This window comes from Gossypium hirsutum, chromosome A06 (genome assembly GCF_007990345.1).
Source record: "Gossypium hirsutum isolate 1008001.06 chromosome A06, Gossypium_hirsutum_v2.1, whole genome shotgun sequence".
In the NCBI taxonomy this organism is placed as follows: domain Eukaryota; kingdom Viridiplantae; phylum Streptophyta; class Magnoliopsida; order Malvales; family Malvaceae; genus Gossypium; species Gossypium hirsutum.
Genome location: NC_053429.1, coordinates 118,821,540 through 118,844,905, shown reverse-complemented (window position 1 = coordinate 118,844,905; position 23,366 = coordinate 118,821,540). Strand labels below are relative to the sequence as shown.

General features: G+C 32.7%; 1 protein-coding gene across 1 annotated transcript; it reads right to left on the bottom strand.

Annotated features, from left to right (window-relative positions):
* Positions 1-20,527: 20,527 nt before the first annotated feature.
* Positions 20,528-23,111, bottom strand: LOC107962084 (pentatricopeptide repeat-containing protein At4g16470; the record flags this gene model as incomplete). Its single annotated transcript, XM_016898319.2, has 3 exons — positions 20,528-21,177; positions 21,405-22,835; positions 23,020-23,111. Coding segments are annotated over 2 exons (1,386 nt in total), but the record flags the coding sequence as incomplete, so codon positions are not given.
* Positions 23,112-23,366: the final 255 nt, after the last annotated feature.

The following is a 23,366-nucleotide window of genomic DNA, read 5'->3' as shown; positions in this document are numbered from 1 at the left end:
AAATCAAGGAACTACTATGAGTTCCATGATAAATAGAGCCTTGGTGCAAGGCCTGATGGATAATAAGAAACTAGAATCCTTTGAATATATTAAAGGCCCGAAAGGAATGTTTGGAAATTGAAGCATCAATGCTATATCCGAAGAAGGAATTGAAAGAGAAAAATTATCAAGTATTTGCCCTTATGAGCCTGGAAGTGTTCTGAACAATTAGACTGAGGAAGAGATTCTTGTAGTTTTTAGAGTTGATTTAGAGTAATGTTCACAACACGTTTGTTGCTTTAAGCCTAGAAATAATAAGAATCCTTTTGTGAAATAGATGTCCAATATCTTTATTTCAATAAAAAATGCATTTTTGTGTCTCACTTTGAGCAAATATTATTTTATTCTTTCATTTCATTCATATTCATACCAAATAAATAACTGTTCTTAGATTCATTTATTCTTTGGATATTCTTTCTTGCCTACAACAGGTCTCCCAATATCAACGACATGAGCGACACTGCTACTGACCAAGAATCTCCTTTTGAGCGAGATATGTGTCTAAAAGGATCTCAGGACTTTGAAGATGACAGAGACTGTAACTTATCTCCAAATTTGTTAAGGATGGTAGAACGAGAAGAGAAACAGATTCTACCTCATAAAGAGACAATAGAGATTGTGATCTTGGAAGAAGGAAAAGAAGTGAAAGTTAGAGCTTGCATTACCGTAGAGGAAAAGCGAGACCTCATTGAGTTACTTCAAGAATCTAAGAATGTCTTCGCATAGTCGTATCAAGATATGCCTAGGCTACTAAGATGTGTGGACACTGTTGGGGCTAAGAAAATATTGGAAAAAGTCCATAAGACCGTTTGAGGAACACATGCTAATGATTTTACAATGGTCAGGTAAGTCTTGAGATTCGGGTACTGCTGCTCCACCATAGAAGGGGATTGAATCAGTTATAACAAGAAATTCCATGAGTGCCAAATTTATGGAGATAAGATTCATGGGCCTCCTTCATCTCTTCATGTTATGACTTCTCCATAAATTTTCTCTATGTGGGACATAGATATTAGTGGGTCGGTCTCACTAAAAGCTTCTAGCGGACATCGATTCATCTTTGTAGTCGTCGATTACTTTACTAAATTAGTGGAAGCTACTTCATCTGCCAATGTTACAAAGTCAACAGTCAGCAATTTCTAAAAAAAAAAAGAAGCCATATGTCGGTATGGATTCCTAAAAAGGATCATATATGACAATACACTAAATTTAAGTTTGCAGTCTATTCAAGATCAAACACCATATCGCCCCAAAATAAACGTTACAGTGGAGACAACAAAATAATAATAATAATAATAAGAGATCGTTGGGAAGATGACAGAGACTTGTAAAGATTGGCATGAGAAGTTACCATTTACCCTCTATGCTTATTGAATACCTACCAGGACCTTCGCCGGGGCAGAACCTTTCTCATTGGTTTATGGAATGGAAGCAATTTTTCCCATTAAAGTCGAGATTCCTTTTCTCTGAGTTTTGGTTGAGCCGAAGTTGGATGAAGCAAAATGGATTCAGAGGAAAGACCCTTCCCATACAAAAGGTCTTCAGAGGAAAGTGTATACCAAACTGGAAAAGACATTATATGGTAAAGAAGGCCTTCTCTAGAGGAGCGTTGATGCTAACCAGGATGGATGGAAAAAACCTGCCAAATCCTGTGAATTTAGATTCAATCAAGAAATACTTCACATCGAAAAAAAGAAAAAGAAAAAGAAAAGAAAAAAGAGAGGCCAAAGTGAAAACCCGCAAAGGGCGCCTTGAGACCAAAGGGGTTTTGAATTGAATTCCTGTAAAGGGCGATTCAAATTTTGATAAAAAATGGGGCATGTGGTAGTCTTGTTTTATCTGAATTAACAAGAAGGAGAGATGTTACGTCTTGGGGCATTAAAAAAGTACTCTATATCTCCTAAACACATGTTGATCTCTGAATGGTCCTCAAGAAGTTCGTACAGAGAAGCTCAGGCTGTAATGTCCCGTACCCGAGACCGTTGCCGGAGTCGAACACGAGGTGTTAACGGACTTAATTCATTAATTAAACAGCTCATACAATTCATTTTAAAATTTCCAGACAAGCTGGCTAACTGCATCACAGTCGCTTTAAAAATCATATCTTGAGTTACGAAACTAGAAATCCAATTCGTAAATATTTCCTGAAACTAGACTCATATATCTATCTACTAATTTTTTTCTAGAATTTTTAGTCGGGCCAATTAGTACAGTTTATTAGTTAAAGTCTCTCCAGTTTCGGGGTTCAACTACTCTGCCCACTCTGTATTACGAATCAGATATCTCCCTGTACAGAGCTTCAATGACTATGCCGTTTGTCTCTAATAAAACTAGACTCAATAAGGAATCTGTACATATAAAGCATGACTTCTAATTATCTTTGTAAAATTTATGGTGAATTTACAAAGTCAAAACAGGGGATCCAGAAATCGCTCTGGCCCTATTTCACAAAATTTTAAACATCTCATAAAATATAGCTCATATACCTATTTCGCTTCTTCCATATGAAAATAGACTCATCAAGCTTCGATTCCATAACTTATTCATTATTTAATTTCATTTCTACTATTTTTGTGATTTTTCAAATTGACGTCACTACTGCTGTCTGAATCTATTTTATGGTAAATTTTACCTATTTCATGGTTTCCATGGATTAGCTAGCAATTTGACATACATAACACCAAATATGATCATGATTAGTCATTCCAATGGCTAATCATTACCAAGCATTTCCATACCACTCAATAACCATATCATAAGACCATATATACAAAATGATTATAATCCTATACATGCCATACTCAAAATATACAAGCCATTATGCCAAGATGGTATACGGATAGTGTGAGCGAGCCTCCGACCGTTCCCGATTTCCGAGCTGGCTTGTCAAAACTACAAGGAATGAAAAGGAGGGAGTAAGCATAAATGCTTAATAAGTTCACATGCAAATAGCAAGTAACATAATCATATAAGCAAACATAAAACATCATTTGCATAATCATCACCAAGACATTCATATCACATTTTCATTTATCATCTTACCATATTGTTGTTATATCGATTTTTCAACCCGAGGGTTAAGTACATACCTGTTCAAAGTACCCATTTCGCAACACTTACCAATACGTCCCTTTCATCTTGAGTATTCCTCCATTTCAGCAGAACTTTACCCGTTGAACACATCGGGATATAATTCGGATACATGGAAAGTTTGCACATAAGTGCCACATATGTAGCCAAGCTACTATGTAACCCGCCCATAAGCGAACTCGGACTAAAATCAACGAGCTCGGGCGTTCGCATCCATGAGTGAACTCGGACTCAACTCAACGAGTTCGGATGCCTAGTTACATCTCACGAACTCGGACTCAACTCAACAAGTTCGGACATTTGCATCCATAAGTGAACTCGGACTCAACTCAACGAGTTCGGATGCTCAACCATCCTAATGACATGTCACTTGTATCCTAATCCATTCCTAAGGTTCAACGGGACCTTTTTCCCAATCATGTGTCTCAACCATCTTCTACGGAATGCCGATACCGATACTCGGTAGTATTTCACATTTTCCAAGTATATCACATAATTTGACATAATATCAAACAATTATCACAAGTATAATATTTCATAATAATTATCATATCATTTAAATAACATAAAAACATTTAAAATAATAACTATATTACCAACATTTACATATGAACTTACCTCGTATGCAAAAATGGCTACTTTTACCATTTCGTCCACAACTTGGTATTTTCCCCATTTTAGCCCGAATTTCAGTTTTCCTTGCTCTATCATTTAAAATATAGTCTAATTAGGACTCACATGATTCAAATTGACCCAAAATCATATTTTGGAAAAATTACAATTTTGCCCCTAAACTTTTGCATATTTACACTTTTGCTCCAAAGCTCGTAAATTAAACTTCAGCCTATTTTCTTATGTTTTATGACATGCTGATCATTTTTCCCTTCTATGGCAACATCAAATTCTCACTCTAACATGTACTTATGACTTAGGTATTTTTACCGATTAAGCCATTTTGCTCGTTTTCACTTAAAACCGAGTAGCACAAGTTGTCTAACATAATTTAAAACCTCATATTCTATCATAAAACACCAAAATACACAAATTTCACCTATGGGTATTTTTCCAAATATAAACCCTAGGTTAAATTATTGCTAGCATAAGCTAAATCGAGCACCGGGACTCCAAAAACGTAAAAATTATTAAAAACGAGGCTAGAACGGACTTACAATCGAGCTTGGAAGCTTGAAAAACCCTATCCATGGTTTCTACTTGCTATATTCGGCCATGGGGTTGAAGATGAGCAAAATTGGCTTTTATTTTTGTATTTTAATTCATTTTACCCCTAAATGACCAAAATGCCCTTACTACTAAACTTTCCAAAAATTCCATCCATGTCCAATTTTTGTCCATAGACTTAGAAATTGGTAAAATTCTATTTAAGACCTCCTAATTAATATTTCAAAACAATTTCATACTAGAAACTTCTAGAATGCAAGTTTTGCAAATTATTCGATTTAGTCCCTAATTTCAATTTAAGCACTTTATGCATAAAATTTCTTCACGAAATTTTCACACAATCATGCAATCATATCATAGACCTCAAAATAATCATAAAATAATTATTTCTATCTTGGAGTTTGTGGTCACGAAACCACTATTCCGACTAGGCCCAAAATCAGGATATTACACAGGCTGCGATATTTGAGGCATCTATTTTTTTTCTCTCACCTATTTTGTATTCCATCAATGTTTACTTTCTTTGATTAATTCATTCTTTTCAGATTTTGTTCAATTTTGTCCATCATTATGATATTTTTCAAGCAGTTTGCATTAAAACAATGATTATTGGACTAATAATACTTTCATAAAAGGAGTTCTGCATATTACTCTAAAAGCTTCTAAATAGTACGGGGACCTGAAATAGGACTATTATTTAGAACTAACCAAACCTAAGAGTAGGAAACATTTGAGAAAGAAAAGTCTAAATTATGGCTATTTCTTTAAATTTTTTGTCAAAAATATCAGTCGAACAAGAAGACAAGATATTGTATCAGTAATAAAACCTTGATAACAATGAGCAATGACAACCTAAACATTAAGAAGGGATCATTATCATGACATTCTGCATTCATGCAAATATCATTCATACACATCTAGTTAGGTGTATTTGATCATGACATCCTAATCATTTAGCATAAGCATAAGCCCATGAAATCGATTCTACAGGTTATGTCCCCTAGAGGACGATGTAGCAAGATCGGTGAATCCGTAAATCTCATCTCTCTGGAGTAGAAGTGGAGCAGATTGAAGCCACCAGTCTTATCTCCCTGAAGTTTCAGCGGAGCAGACTAAAGACAGCAAATCTTATTTCCCTGAAGTTACAGTGGAACAGATTGAAGCTACAAATTATGGCGGATCTTATCTTCCTGAAGTTGTAGTGGAGTAGATTGAAGCCACCAGCCGTATCTCCCTGAAGTTGCAGCGGAGCAGACTGAAGACAGCGAATCCTATTTCCTTGAAGTTGTAATGGAACAGATTGAAGCTACAAATTATGGTGAATCTTATCTTCCTAAAGTTGCAGTGGAGTAGATTGAAGCCACTAGCCTTATCTCCCTGAAGTTACAGCAGAGCAGACTGAAGAATCTTATTTCCCTGAAGTTGCAGTGGAACAGATTGAAGCTACAAATTATAGCGGATCTTATCTTCCTGAAGTTGCAGTGGAGCAGATTGAAGCCACCAGCCTTATCTCCCTGAAGTTGCAGTGGAGCAGACTGAAGATAACAAATCTTATCCCCCTTACGTTGTAGTGGGTTAGAATGAGGCTACTTGAAAAAAGGTGAACATCAAGAAGCCAAGATTCTGCAAAACCATGCAAATTTGGCCCTTGTTAAAGTCTTTGCTTCATTCCAGTTACACGGCAATGAGTAAAGAGAGGCAGCTTTATAGGCCAAAATTCGCCCAGCCCACTAAACAATAAAACAAACGAATAAAAGCCCAAATCAACCAGCCTAAATACAAAAATTAAAACCAAAACAAAATACTACTAGTCCAAAATACAAAGCCCAAATTTTGCAGGCCCAAAACTAAAAAAAAAACCCTAGCCCAATGGCCTAACAACCTAAACTAACTCTCAAAAACCCTAGTCCCTTCTACGCCGCTGCCCACGTGCCTTCGCAGGACGCCCAACACCCGAGGCCTGGTTTCCTTACACCAGAATAGCAAGATTCCCCCGTTGACCCAGCACCTGTAAAAAGAAAGAAAAACAGAGCACAGGAACAAGGCAAAGAAACAGTAGCAGAGATAAATGCAAACAGTAGCAAATAATTTTTTTAATATTATAATCGGCTATAAAGCCGCAAAGATATCAGGTTGTAAGGGAGAGATTCTTCAATACAAAAAAAAAGACATTTGAAATAAAAAAAATCAGATACAAAAAAAACAGAGGAGATTGATTCGAATATTAAAAGGTTATCATCTTTTTTATTTTTTTCTTTTATTTTTCTTTTTTGAAACTACATATACATATACTTATATTTTTTATATTTTCTCTTTTTAAAACTATTTTATATATATCAGTAATATAAAAAAAGAGAGAAAAATTACCTTTTGAGCTCCTGCCACTGTGCGCGACGGTCGATGACGGTGGAGCCCATGGCGGCAATCAGCCGGAGCTAGGCCGGACTCGGAGAGGGGAAGAGAGAGTTGAAAGGATTTTGAAGTTTTTTTTTTAAAAAAATGTGGCTAAAATGAAGATTTTTGGGATTTTTTTTGTATTTATACACCCCCTAAACGGCGTCGTTTAGGGCAGCCTTCTCAAGCCCTAAAACGACGTCATTTTGAGCTAACCCGTGCACCGACCCGACCCGCTCTCAGGGTCCGCGTGTTTTCAACAAAGGGTCTTGTTGCCTTTGGGTCCTTCCGCATTTTCTATCCTTTTAATACAGCTCATTTTTATTTTCAATTTTTACCCTATAATTTTTCTTCCATTTTAATTCAGTCCCGCGCAAAGTAACGTGTTTTGGAGGGTGGGGATATTTACTCTTCTGGTCCCTCCATTTCATTCACGCGTTCAATGTGGTCCTTTTTCTTTTTATTTATTTCAGATTTACCCTAAATTTCTATTTTAAGTTCAAATTAGTCCCTTTTTGGTTCTTTCGATTATTTTATTATTAAATTAATTAATATTATTATTATTATTATTATTACTACTATTATTACTTTTTTTACTATTATTATTATTATTTACTATTATTATTTATTATCATTATTATTATTACTATTTTTTTACTATTATTTATTTATTTTATTATTATTATTACTATTATTATTATTATTATTATTATTATTATCATTATCTTTTTAATTTGTTTTATTTAATACCATATTTATTTACTTATTCTTTTGTTTTAAACTTTTTATTTGTTTATTTACTTTTATTATTTTTCTTTATATTGGCTCATTTGTTTTATTCATGATATTTTATTTTCACCTTATATATTGTCATTCATATTAACGCATTTATTATTATCTTATGCATATTAACAATGCAATTTATTTTTACATTTTACTATCAATTCGTGTTATATTTTTACTTGATACATTGAAAATTTTGTTTTAAAATAAGCAATACTCCGTGTTTTTTTAAATTCGAAAGGTCATTCCCTAACTTACACGGTTTTAACTTTTTCGATAAATCCGAATAAATGAACTTTTTTAGCATAAAATTTTAAATATTCTCAGAAATTAAGAAAAAATTGTATTCTAACTTATGGAATACGATTTCTTTCTAAAACCGAGATGATCGAACATTTTTTCAAAATTAATAAATTTTTGGCATTTATTCTCGTTCCGAGGATTTAAGGCATTGTGTCCTAACTTACGAGACGTAATCATTTTCCTCGATTCACATGAAATATACCCCTTTTTTGTAAAAATTCAATTAAATAATGTTTAACAAAATGATCGTATTTTTAAAATTTCCTCAAATTTTTAACTTTCGACATTAAAGACACCAAGTAATCGACTAGGTACTAATTTTGGGCGTATCGAGGGTGCTAACCATTCCTCGTGCGTAACCGACTCCCGAACCCATCTTTCTGAATTTTTTAGACCAAAGATCATTGTTTTAATAAATCAAACTGCCTATTAAAAACAACCACTTTTCGAGGTGACCCGATCACACCTCATCAAAAAAGATTGGTGGCGACTCTCGTTTTTTGTTTTCATTTTCAAAATCAAAGTCAACCCCATTTTTCAAAAAAAATGGTTTCAACACATAATACCATTCATCTATTCAATATAATTATTAAAGTTTAATCATACGAACTTACCTGGGTTAAATTGTAAGATTTGTAGAAGTTTAGGGACTATTCTACTAATTTCCCTTTTTCTTGAATATCTACGGGCTCTTATTCTAAAATATAAAATTATTTATTCATTAGCATATGTTTCAATCCCAATTCACTTCACAATTAATACCCCTCAATTTTTAAAATTACACAATTACCCCAAGTTTTACAATTTTTGCAATTTAGCCCCTTAACTAATTAGTCTATCAAATGAACTATTTTTTCTCAATTGATAATTTATCTAAATATTCTAGGCTATCATACAGCCCTTGATAATCTAAAATTTAATATCAAACCCTAATATTTAACATTTTCGTAATTTGATCCTAAAATTAATATCTAACATAATTACTATGTAAAATCATCATACAACAGAATTAAAGCTCTAAATCCATGTTATTTCATCAAAAATATCCAGTATCCATCAATGGTAACTTTCAAAATTCTCAATAAAATCAAAAACTAACTTTCAAAATTCTCAATAAAATAAAAAACTAAGGTACTAGCTAGTTGGACCTAATTGTAAAAATCTTTAAAATATAAAAATTACAAGAGAAAGGTAAGAATTAAACTCACATGAAGCTAAAATATGAAAACCAGCTTTTAGAGCTCTTCAATAGTGTTTTTGGCTGACAATTAGAGAAGAAAATGTCCAGAATTCTCTTGTAATTTCAATTTGTAATTTTAATTTCATGTAAATTACTATTTTTCCATCCATTCTAATTATTTTATTATTTCACTCTGACCTGCCATCCCACCCATTTATTTTGGGCATAATTACTCCTTAAGTCCTCTATTATTTACCATTTAAGCCATTTAATCATTATTTCTTTTAATTAACAAGTTTTATATCTTTTTCAATTTAGCCCTTTTTAATTAATTAACTACAGAAATGATAAAATTTTTTAACGAAATTTTAATACTACTTTAATGAAACTCCGTAAATATTTATAAAAATATTTACAACTCGGTTTATAGAAACGATGTAACAGCCTAATTTTTAGTGGTGTCGGAACAGTGATTCGAGATCACTAAATCCGACAAATGAGTAGGAAATATCATTAATTTAGTGAGTATAAGTTAAATGTGAAGTTAGGAAAATTTTTGAAATAGTGAATAGTGTACTAAAAATAAATACTAAAATAATTAGAATCGAAAACAAGGTATCGAGACCCTGGGAATTTTAAATCGAGCTATAAGTATTTTTATAAATATTTATGGAGTGTCAATAAGTTAGTATTAAAGTTTCATCAAGAAATTTTAAAGTTCTGATAGTTAATTGAACAAAAAAGGACTAAATTGTATCAAATGTAAAATTATGGGAAATAATTAAATAGCATAAATGATAAAAGAAAGAGGGTTTAAAAGGCAAATAGACCCAAGGTCTATTTGGGCTGGACGGCAAGGGCATGAAATCAGCAAGAAAATAAGGAGAATTAAGGGCAAAATTGGAAAATTGTAAAATTTACTTAATAAAGCTAGGACTAAAGTGGAATTATCTAGATTTCTCTTTATTTTTCTGCATTCTCATCAGCAAAAACACCATGGAAGAGTTCCCTTAAGCTGGTTTTGCATATTTTTACTTCAAGTTCAATTCTTGATTATTTCTTGAAATTTTTGTGTTGTTATGACTTTTACAACTAGGTCCACTTGTTGAATTCATTAGTTTTTGATTCTATGAAAGAAATTGAAAGTTGTTATGAATATGTACTGGAATTATATGATGATTTAGCATGGAATTAGAGCTTTAAATTATTTATATGCTGATTTTCTTGAAAGAAGTGAATAGAAAGTGAATGTTTGGGACCTAATTGTAAAAGAGTTTGAAGTTAGAGTTTTATGTAGAAATTCTGAATTTCAATAGTTATGAAATAACTTATAATGTCTAGGAAAGGTATTAATTTAGAAAATTATTTTAATTGAGGGGTTAATTGAGCAAGGACTGAATTGTATGAATTGTGAAATTTGGGGCAAAATGAAAATCAACATTTTGCACTAAAACTATTTTGGACAGCAGTAGTAGTCTAACTTTGAAAAATCACCAAAAATTTTAGAAATGTAATTATAGGATGAATAAAATGTGAAATTAAATCTTATTGAATCTAGTTTCTTATAGAAGAAATTATGTAAGCAATGGAATTATAAATCGTGAGATATGATAAATTTTGTGAGACAATGTCAGAATAATTTTGGGTTCCCTTGTTCTAACTTTGTAAAATCATAAAAAATTGGATAAAAATAATTAGGGGCTTAAATTTATATTTTTAGAATCCTAAATGAGTCTATTTTCAAGAAAAACAAACAAAAACATCATTCGAATCCTATACAATGAGATAATTAATTTTTAGTGAAGAAGGGTCGGAACTGTCAGACAGAAGAACAAGGGAGACTTCAATGAATAAACTGTATTAATTGGCCCAACCAAAAATTATGAAATTTTTATGGTAAGAAGATATGTGAGTCTAGTTTCAGGTAAAATTAGCGGACCTTAATTTGGAGTTCCATAGCTTCATATATAAATAATTTAGTGACTATGACAAGGGTGGATAGCTTGAATATTCACATAAGTAATTAGTGAAAATTATGGATAAGGTTACTCACAAGTGTGTTATTTATACTAAGGATGTGGATGGAAAGGAGGAGGAGAAAAAATATACATATTATATGAATGACTTGTGTATAAATTGATCACATGCCCAATTATAATCGATAAGTGTTGAATTAGAAATGATATAATGATTTATTTGGAATATTTATTATGAAATTATGATTATCGTTATAATACAAAAATCAAACTTCTGAGTTTATATGGCTAAATTTTAGTGATCATTTGTTAATTTTATGAATTTCATGATGTGTTATTTCATATGTATTGATGATAAAATCGTGAATAATGTAAAAGCATGAAAATTGAACAAATGATCAAATTGAGCATTTCAGTTCAGTGACAAGACGAATTGAAGGAAAAGACCATGGTTGGACCATGGCAACAAGTGATAAGTGATAGCTTCGGGCCACTTATCTGATCAAGGACAAGTGAAAGTGATAAGTGATAGGTTCGGCTACACTTATCTGATCAATGACAAATGACAAGTGAAAAGTGGTAGCTTCCGCTACCTGATCAGTGAAAAGTGGTAGCTTCTGCTACCTGATCAGTGAAAAGTGGTAGCTCTGGCTACCTGATCAGTGAAAAATGGTAGCTCCGGCTACCTGATTAGTGAATAGTGGTAGCTTCGGCTACAAGTGACAAGTGACAAGTGATTTCCGTATAAGACCATATCTGGGATATGGCATCGGTGTGATATATGCTATTATATAAGACCATATCTGGGATATGACATCAGTGAGATATGTGATTCGTGTAAGACCATAGCTGGGCTATGGCATCGATATGTGATATGTGATTACGTGTAAGACCATAGCTGGGCTATGGCATCGATATATGAATATGTGTAAGACCATAGCTGGGCTATGACATCATTATGTGAAGATGTGTAAGACCATAGTTGAACTATGGCATCGAGAAAACAAAGTACTCAATCCCGTAAGATGTTCACTAATTTGAAGAAGTTTGGTAAGTATTACATGGTATTTTGTGACATAAGGAAATACGAGTTGATGAGACATGAGCATAAAACTTAGTTGATAAATGAGTTCATTTGTGATTATATATTTCTACGCCTTGAGTGTATTATCCGTTTGAATTGGTATTCCAAATGAGTTAATGAGAAAACTTCTAGTATGAAATAATCTGAGTTCGAAATGAAATATCATGAAAACGTACTTGAAATACATTGGTATGTCTTGTATATGCTATTTGAATTCATAAATGTGGAAAGTAAATGTATGTGGAAATATGAGATGGTGATATCTGTACATGGAATTTATTGATGAATACGTACATCCAAATTTATATGATAGATTTTAGTGAACATTGAAATTGGGCTTAATAATTGATTTGGCAATTTAAATCGTGATTGGTAGGAAGAGTTAATGAATTGCATATTTATGAATTGTTACACGTATTTGTCTGAAATACGAGGAAGTGATGGTAATTGATACATGGAAATATGAAACTATGATATATATAAAAACATGGAATATGTTTGATAAATGTGTTCATTCATAATTATGGAATTATGTACCTCATGTGTGCTATTTGCATAAAGATGATAATTCAAATACTTTGGTGAATAAAGCTTAAATATGAAATAGTATGAAATCGAAACAAATTGTTATGAAAATGTATTTAAATTATCTGTAAGTGTTTCATGCTTCTCGATAATGCCTCGTACTCTATTCCGGCGACGGATACGAGTAGGGGTGTTACAAACGAGGTCTCGATACCTTATTTTCTAAACCACTCAACCTAACAAATTCCTTGTAAAACACAAATTACTAATGCAAAAATCTTTCTGAAACCACATTTGACTCGTAAATACTAAATAATATAATTTACGAGCTTACTCATCGGATTTGGTGGTCTCGAATCATTGTTTTTTGACACCACTGAAAATCGGGTTGTTACACACTTAATCAAAATTGTATCTTTATGATTCGTCTAGGATGAACGCCTCGACCAAGTAGTCTTCTCTGCTATCCTCAAGCTCATGTCTACCAAGTGTGGGCTTTCTTCGAATTAGAAAATTTTTCACGAAATTACTACTGGGATAATTTCATAATTTCTCTAAACTTCTTATGTGAAGTTCTAAATAATAAGAATATCTCTAGAAATTTTTTGAAATAATTTTTTCAGAGAATTTTCTCTTTAAAACTTTTCTTGAATTCTTTCAACTTAGGATTGGAATGAATCACATCAATTTTAAATTAATAAAATATTATCCATATAAATATTAAATTTAATTTAATATCTCATATTCATATTAAATTAATCAGATACTATCTAGATAATTATTAAATTAATTATTAAATTCATTAAAACAATATTTATCTTTGAAAAAGTTAATTTGAAATCAGGTTACTTGATAGAGTCCCACTAGGAGTCTAATTTTTCCACTACTCTACCACCAAAAAACCATCGCCTCCAGCCGCCGAATTATCGCTGTCGTAGCCACCGTGCCTGACAATGCCATCGCCAGTTTGACTCCCCCGACACCTCGAACCGTCGTCGTTTTGCCCAAATGGGTCTGGCCGGTTCGGTCAGGGCCAATGATGGCCCAACCAGTCTGATCCTACCACTGGTTGGATCGTCAGCTTAGCTTTATACATAGGGCCCAATGCAACCAATTTTTGGGTTTTGGTTCTCGGGTCCAAATTTCAAGTTCAATTACCCATCGGGCCAATTATTTGACTTGAAAATTAAATTAAAAAGATATCATATTTATTTTAATTAATTTGATTAATTTAATTTTACTTGATCAAAATTAATTTTCCTAAAAATCACTAAGATTTTCCAAATTAATTTTTCAAGAAAATTCTTTAATCAAATTCTCTATTTTAAAAATTCACACGACCACCTAATTTAATTCCACATCGAATAAATTGGCTCAATTAAATTATTTTCAAAGTCCTAGAATTTTCTTCTGATTCAAATGCAGTCTGATCGAGCTTTTGTTGAGCTAGCGAAGGGACCAATCAGACATATAAAATTAGGCTCGAACAATTTCAATTATGTCTAGAAGTATCGTTCTGATAATTTGCAGTTTACTTAATCATGGAGTCAGTCCACAAGAAGTACCATGATTGAAATATCATTATTATATATTCTTTACGAAGCAATTCATTCAACTATTTTGTCCAATGATCTCTCCCTGTGTGTGTTACCCTCATATGATATTCTTGATTCCTTTGAGTTAAATCCTTCACTCAATACAATCTTATTTTATTTTATTGTCACCATTGTGTCTTCTTAATGATTAATATGATCACTGTCAAATAATAACTATGATAAATTGCTCATTCGAGAACAAGCAACCCATGATCACATTCCATATTTACCAACCCACATAATGTCAATAAGAAATTATCATTAAATCTTTAATCGAGCTATGAATTCCATTATTGCTAGTAAAGTTATGTCATACACAAGTCAAGTACCTAACATACCAGCTATCGACTCGATCATCTTTAGAGCATGAGCCTCCACTTATATCAAAGCACATGAGTTTCATACGCATGGCCAGTGACTAGCTCAAGATTTAGGTAAGTCACACCATGAACATCACAAGTGAATTAAGTCACAAATGGATTCAGAAATGTATCATTCTTCCAATGAGTATATTTATGTCTCTACCCGTGGAGTCAACTGCTTTGATAACCAAGACTAGTCATGTCCCTAATTGAAATTGTAGACGACATAATAATCTTTTTATGTATTTGAATCAAATACTCACTTTGATTCTTTTACGGGATTAAGGAATCGTTTAGATTATCTACTGAAATAAGTTATCTTTCTTGCATTGTAAAAGTTCTTATAATGCCACTTATCATCAGCTTGAACTTAGACAATCAATGAACTAATATTTTCTTGTAACAATTTCGCTATGTGTGCAAAATATGAAAGACAGAAACACGAAAGATATAATATTGAAATGTGAAATTAACTTTATTTATTTATCCATCGTTCAAATACATAGAAAACAATTATATGTTTACTACAATATAGGCATATTTCCCAACATGTATAAGATATGGATTCGTATTGTACCTTTATAGCAACAGCAAAGGTTCTATTCTTTACCCTTTAAACTTAGGTTGATTGAGAATTTGCAAGAAAGGATTAATCGAAGTATAAGTGAGTTAATTGGAGTATCTTATTTGGTGTAATTTGTTTGCACATTTGGAAGCATAAGAATTGAACAATTTTTTATTGCGCTAATTACAACTCGGATATAATACTAGTGAAAAGATTAGCGTTAGCCAAAGCAACTGAAGATGCTTTTAACAAAGAGAGGGGACAACCATCTTGATTTGTGTGGAGCAATAGTTAAAGCCTTTGTCAGACACCCATTAGACATTGGTTTGAATTGTGTTATCCCATCCTCCACCCCTATTATTGTATAAAAAAGAAGAAGAAGGGAACACCATATGGTATGTTTAAACATATCTTCTCAGAGTACCCACCTAAGGGATGAACGAAACTTAAAGCAAATGAAGCTTGTTTGATTGGACAATGCAAAGCTAAGAGGGATGAATGTTTGCATATTTTGTTAAAATGGCCTTAATTTTTTTTTTAGCCTTTTTTTGCCATCAACCTTTGATTTTTTTTCAAACTACTCTTTCTAACATATTTAATGAATAAATTTAAGGTTTTAATCTTTCTTTCTTTTTGCAAAAGGTTTCAATATTTCATACATTTGTTTATTGAGAGGTTTTTCTATTGAGTTAATTTCTTTTAGATAATTACGTTTATTTTCTTTAAATTAAGAGTTTTTTTTTAATTTCATTTATCATTTATTTTATTATTTTTCATATGTAATTATCTTATAAGGTTATTTAAGTAATAAATTACATCTCATTAAAAATATTCCAAATACGAAATTTCACATAATCCCCGTTAATTTTTTTAATGGTACCTTTATTAAATATGTTAGAAAAAGCAGTTTGAAAAAAAACGAAAAAATAAAAGCTGATGGCTAAAAAATACAATTAGGGCTATTTTTACAAAATATGCAAACATTAATGGCCAAAATTGTAATTAAGCCAAAAAAATATATGATAAAAATTTTAATGTTCGAGAGTTGATTTGATTACAATTTTTTTTGTCAAAACTAATTGATTTTTTTTAGAAAAGTTAGAAGTTCCCTTAACACCTAAACCTAATAACAATGATAATGTATTTGAGAATAATAGTGAAAAATTTTAGTTAAAAAGGTATATATATGATCCAGCTTTCATAGGCTTACAGCATCTATTTAGAATACGGTGGAGGTCAAATTCTACTCTTAGCCACAATGTGTCAATTATATTACTCTTATTCCAAGATTCAATTGAGAATTGTGTAAATTCAAATATTTTAAATTTAGGGTAAATTACATCAATTGTCACTCAATTTTAGGGTAGCTGACTAATCAATCACATTGGTTTCATTTCAATTACTCAACTTTAGAAAAATAACAAAACAGTCCTTTTAACAGTTTTTCGTTACAGACGTAAAGGCAAAGTGACATGGCAGATGGTGGATTGTTTGGTGGCATTAACCGTCTACCTGGTCGGTTAGCACCAATTTTAATTGCCCTTTTAGCACCAATTTAGGGTTTATGCAGTAGAAGAAGAAGAAGAAGAAGAAGAGGATGAGGAGGAGAAGAAGAAGGAGAAAGAGGAGAAAAAATGGAGATGCCTCCAGTTTTCAAATCAATCCCGTATTGCATCTCTGCAAGTGAATCCTCCAAACTCCAAAGGTAACGAATCGTCATCCCTATCTCCCCACGTTCATCCTCCATTCTAAAATCAACTTTCTCTCATCTAATTTTTGAAGCTTCAGTCTCTAGTCTGTGTTGATTCAACTCTGCTTCCCATTTGACTCCTCATGAACTCAAATTCATTGTGTTGTTTTATTATTATTTCTCCCCCAAACCTTTTCGGCTTTTTTATAAAAATAATCCAAAAAATTTAATTAATTATCAAAATGACCCTTTTTTTAATTAAATACAAAAATGATCTGAAATCTACAATAAAAGTTAGTGGAGCCAAATGATTTGGCGCCAACAACATGCCACGTCAGCATCTATGAAAAGAATTAATTTTTTGGTGGAACCATGTAGAATGGCGCCACTTGTATAAATACCATGGAAAATACTGCAAGTTTTGGAAATATGAACTTCAAAATAAATTTATCATTTTCTGGTGGAGCCAATTAATTTGGTGCCACCAGATTCCCCCTGACACCACCTGTCACTTTCTTTTCTTTTCTTTTCTTTTTTTTACTTTTTTACTTTCATCCCATTTTTTTTTAAGTTTTGTTTTTATCTTTATTTTATTTTACTTATTTTTATTATTATTAATTTTAAAAAAATGAAATGTATATTTGAAATATTTTATAATATATATATTTTAAATTTTAAATATATATATTTTAAATTATTTTTTAAAATTTTAAATATTACTTTTTTAAATACTACTTTTAAATATTAAATATATATTTTTAATAATATAAAATATTTAAATATCTTTAAAATTAATATTATAAAACTAATAATAAATTTGAAAGTTCATATCTTTAAAATATTTAAATATTTTATATTATTAAAAATATATATTTAATATTTAAAAATAATATTCAAAATTTTAAAAAAAATTCAAATATACATTTCATTTTTTTAAAAATTAATAATAAAAAAATAAGTAAAATAAATTAAATAAATAAATAAATAAAATAAAGATAAAAACAAAACTTAAAAAAAAGGACGAAAGTAAAAAAGTAAAAAAAAAAAAAGTCGCAGGTGGTGTTAGGGGGAATCTTGTGGCGCCAAATTAATTGGCTCCACCAGAAAATGGTAAACTTATTTTGAAGTCCCTCATATTTCTAGAACTTGCAGTATTTTCATGGAATTTATACAGGTGGCGCCATTGTACATGGCTTTACAAAAAAAAGTTTATGGATGCTGACGTGACATGTTGGTGGCGCCATAACATTTGGCTCCACTAACTTTTACTGTAGAATTAAGGTCATTTTTGTATTTAATTAAAAAAATGATCATTTTGATAATTAATTAAATTTTTTAAGTTATTTTTTTAAAAAAAAAAGCCAACCTTTTCTCACTTTTTATGTCAACTATATTTTCAATCATTATTTATATCAATTAAAAATAAAAAAAGTTCAGCTTTTTAGGCTTTAAAGAACAATGGTTCGATACAAGTTAAGGTTAAGCTAGCCACTATTTCTCTTGGAGAAAATGTTGCAGATTCCTCGTTGTCAAGTAGCTAACCTAATGTTGAAAAGGTTAGGTCCCTCAAACCTTCAATTCTAGCTAGCGAGATTAGCTTATCTCAGGCTCAAAGGGATTTGGATGCTTGCCAGGGGAGCACTCTACAACAACCAAAACCTAGAACTGAATCTTTAACATCCAAGTTGTTATCAACTGCAGCTAAACATTCCAGGATGGTTCTAGCAACTAACTTGGATGAAAACCTACCATCTAACTCTGTATCTTTTGCCCCAGCTGCCACATCTGAGGAGTCGATGCCAGTCAATACCAGTAACGAAGGAAAGTTTGGTTAAGTCCATCTCCACAAAAGATCATTAGAAGAAAACGAGCAAGAAAGGACTTATTCAGCCAACAAATCAAGTTTTTTTTCTTATTTTTCTTACAGTTTTTTTAACTACATGTATGTTTTGTTTGCATGTATTTATCTACTCTTTCACAAATAGATGGAGATAAGCACCAGGTTATTCAAAGGACTTATTCAAAGGAACTTGGATGCTTGTCCAGCGTGGCTTTCTGTTGCAAAAACAGCTCCAGGTTCAATGGTCTGTTTTTGCAATGGAGATTAGCTCCTTCCATTTTCCTTTCTTCTCTTCTTCTTCTTTTCTATTTCTCTTATTTTTCTTTTTACACTTAATCAATCATCTTCTCTTTTCTTTTTGACCCTTTGACTACTTGTCCAACATGGCAAGTTATCTAGCTATATCAACTAGTTAACTTGCCACATCAATGGTCCCGTTAAGACAGTAACGGAATATGTTAAGAAGTGACTGAGTTGTCACTTTTTGATAACATTAGTGACTATTTTGTTATTTTTCTAAAGTTAAGTGACTGAAATAAAACCAAGGTGATTAATTTGTCAACTATTCAAAAATTGAGTGATTGTTGGTATAATTTACTCTTTAATTTATATAATGCATATTTCTATCTATAAATTCTTTTAAACTCTTAAATCAGAGAAAAAAAACATGTACTTAAGTACATTCAAACTCATATCTTTTTCATTAGTACAATAACAAAGATATCAATTAACCTAAAGCTAAATCGACTGAATTCATTTCTTTTTTCAATTTTCATTACCGCTCAACCTTACAACTAATATCATTTCCCTTTCTAAGTTATTACCAATTTATTAGTTTTAGCTAGATGGCCAGGTCAAGTTTGAATTGGGCAGATGCAAAATTTTATGCCCAAGCAAGATCCTAAAAATAGACTTAAAATTTTATCAAGCTGAGCCCATATTAAAAATGCTAATCAGAACCCAACCTGGCCCGATTGTAATAATTGTTTTTTAGATTATTTTTATATATAAATAAATTCAAAGAATATAATATAGAAAATACATTACAAATAGTAAAATAAATATTTCCCAACAAATTAAAAAAAATAGTTATGTGATTCGAGTTGAGCCGAACTCGAGCAAAAAAATTCTACCCGAAGCCAGCCCATTTAGAAAACAAGTCTTATTTTTTATCTAAACTTATTTTTCGAACTTATATTTTTACCTAAATTCTCTCATTCAAATGGGCTTTCAAACCTGAGCAGGTGGCATGAGCCATGACGTTTTAGCCGTCTCATCTCATGGTCTTTTTGGACAATTTAGATTAGATTTGGAAATATCACAATATAGTTGGGCTTTTGTTGGTTAAAATTCCGATGCTGGGCCATTTGTAATTTGAGCCTTCATTGTGTAATATAGGAAGCCCTAGCGGAGCACGCATCAAATAGAGCAGCGCCCACTGACCGTCATTACTAGCGCTATAAATACACACCACTACCCCGCTTCCTCCTCTCTTCTATTCCTTCTTACACCTTAGGCTTGTTTCTACAGTATTTGATCAGTGGAAAGCAAAAAAAAAAATTCACCTTATTTTTCAGTATGCGTTTGGTTTGTATAAAATTATTTGCTTTTTTTTTTCTTTTTGGGTTTTTGGTGTTTAATCTAAATGTGACGGGGGATTTCAAATCCTTATCTATGAGGCGGGGCAAACCGTAATTTGTTTGTAAATCCCGAAGATAACGTCACAGAAAAACGCCCGTCGATGTTGACGGTCGTCCCTCCGGGGAGTTCCTCCGTTGATGGGCCGTCTCATATTCCATCGCCTTGTGGAGCGGCGTCGCTGCTTTTACCTCTTGGGACTGGCCATGAGACATACATTCAATTCTTCATTCCCCCTTGCTTTAGATTTTAACACTTTTTTTCTTCAAAAAAGAAAAATTATAAAGACGTGAACTTTATTTTCTTCATACTGATGCTATTTGATTACAACGATGAAAATAAATATAAACAAAGGAGGAAGGAAAGGAAGGGATAAATAAATTAGTTCAGAATTACCTAGGGATAAATTATAAACACTTTTTTCTCCAAGTTTTCTCAACTCTAAAACCAGTAAGAGGTATGACATCAAGCACGGATCCCAAGCTCCTTGTGCGGAGCAAGAACTGGATGGATTAAACCATAAGCGTGGGTCAAGAATATAAGTAAAACCAGTAATGATTATACTTGCACCCTGAATAAATTCCTCAGTCGCCATCACAGTTTTGCCATGATGAGTTATAAAGGGTCTTCAAAGAATTGAGCTCCATCAATGGCATACGCCACCCTTAAGACTGAGGACGCTCGAGAGAACGGTGAAAAGAAAAGCCAGATAAAAACCTTAAAATGAAATGCAGTCATCACGCCTGACAAAAGGCATCAAATTTTGATGCTGGCATATGACAGACCTCATCATAGGGCATTGTGGAGCAGTTTTTTGGCTGAATGAAGAAGATAAATTTTCGAATGACCAACATGTTAGTTTCATGCCATTATGTGTCACAATTGAATCCAATCCATGTCTTGCACCTTTCTTTGATTTTACTAAGCCACACTTCTGCAAAGCCATATAAATACAGTTAGACAGGTTAACAAGACAAGAATCATTATCAAACAACAAAACAAAGTGGTAATCATGGTATCAACCAGGCTATTAAATTGTGGTATTTGGTTTTATATTAGGTTGCCTAAGATCTAAAAACCTTTCCAAATCACATTTCCATTAATATGTAGGCAGCAGGTGACTAAGCAAATAGAATACAACAGCATCTTAATGGGCTTTACCTATTGACAGGGTGACCAGATTCATTACGTCTCTCCAAACACATTACCAGTAAGATTCAAACATAAAGAACCTTTAGAACCTTGGACCAGCTCGTCTTCTCAACATAACACAGGAATAAGAGGCAAGACATAGGATTTTAGGAGCTAATTATATCAGGAACATAGTCTGGATCCTTTAAAATGGAAGGCATTAATTTGATCAACTCGTAAATCTCCGCAGAACGTCTATGAGATACATCACCCCTCAAAAAGAAGTGGACCTCCCCTTGAATCTCAATCCTGCTATAAGCAGGCTCCTTTATGACCCCAGAATTCCTCATTTTCCTCCTAAGTGCGGCCAAATTTTCCCAAAAACCAAAAGTGGCATAGGTATTAGACAAGAGAACATATGTTCCAGAATTTTCAGGCTCCAATTCAAGGTATTTATCTGCCACAAGCTTTACCAGATCCATATCCCCGTGAATACGACAGGCCCCAAGCAAAGCACCCCATATGGCTGGGTGCTCCTTAAAAGGTGAGTTAAGAACAAACTCATAAGCTTCATGCAACTTTCCAGAACGACCTAATAGATCAACCATGGCAGAATAGTGCTGCCCTCTTGGTTGGGTTCCATAGTCTCTTTTCATCGATAAGAAATAGTGCCAACCTTCATTAACCAAGCCTCCATGGCTACATGCAGAAAGAACTGCAAGAAAGGTAACATAGTTTGGTCTAAAACCTTCATTTATCATTTTATCAAATAATTCTAGAACCTCATTAACCCTTCCATGCTGGCCATATCCAGATATCAAGCTTGTCCAAGTAACAACATTTCGATTTACAACTTCATTAAACACCTGATGAGCATCAGTAAGACTGCTGCATTTGAAATACATATCCATGAGAGCACTGCTGACCACAACATTTTCCCTAATATGGCTCTTTATCAGGACCCCATGAGCTCGCTTCCCATGCTCTAATGAGGCTAAGGAAGCAGAGGCTCTAAATACGGATGCAAAAGTGTACTGGTCAGGCGATACACCATTCTTTATCATATTGTAATAGAGGTCAAGTCCAAATTCTCCACAACCTTTTTGCACAAACCCAGCAATCATTGCATTCCAAGAAATCAAAGTTTTCTCTAGTAAATTATCAAACAGAACATAGGCAGTTTTTAAATCTCCTGATTTTGCATACAATATCAACAACTTGATCTTAAGATATTCACTGGGTACATATCCAATAACAACCATATGTGCATGGATCCTTCTCCCACTTTTATGTTCTTTCCTGAATAGGCATTCTTGCAAGAGAAGAGCATATGTTGCAGCATCTGCTTTCAATCTCGTACGCCATAAAAGCCCAACAGCTTCCCTCAGTCTTCCCGTAAAACAAAAATCCCTTAAAACCTTATTCAGTTGTGTGTACTCCTTAAGAAGCTTGGCCTGAAAGCTGGGAGTATTTATTATTGTAACAGGTCATCCAATAGCAGTACGCAAAAATATATACCAATGAACTAAAAGAATGGTGAATAATAGCATATGACGAGACAAGCAGAAACCCATAATTGTGAATAATACTAAGTTCAGATTTTAATCCAATTCTATGACATAAAATAAAAGAAGCTCGTTCAAACCTGCAATTGTTGGTTTGAGCCTGGATTCGGCTAAGCAGCGTGGCCGTCTTGCCAGCAAACATGGATCCTCCGATCACCTGGACCTCACCACACGGTCAGTTTTGGAATTGGGATTGGAAAAATTGGAGGACTAGTTCAAGGCATTGTGGGTTCTAATGTGGACAGAGTTTGAATTTGGAAGAATCTAGAGGCTACAAAGATTGGGGTGTTTTGGGGGGAGAAAATGTGGGGGATATTTTTGAAACAATAGTAATTGTTAACATTGATTTCGATTTATTTTCATTTGCAAGTCTAAGATGGAGAGGTGTGCTTGTAAAACAGTGCGATTTGGCATTTTCAGGCTTAGG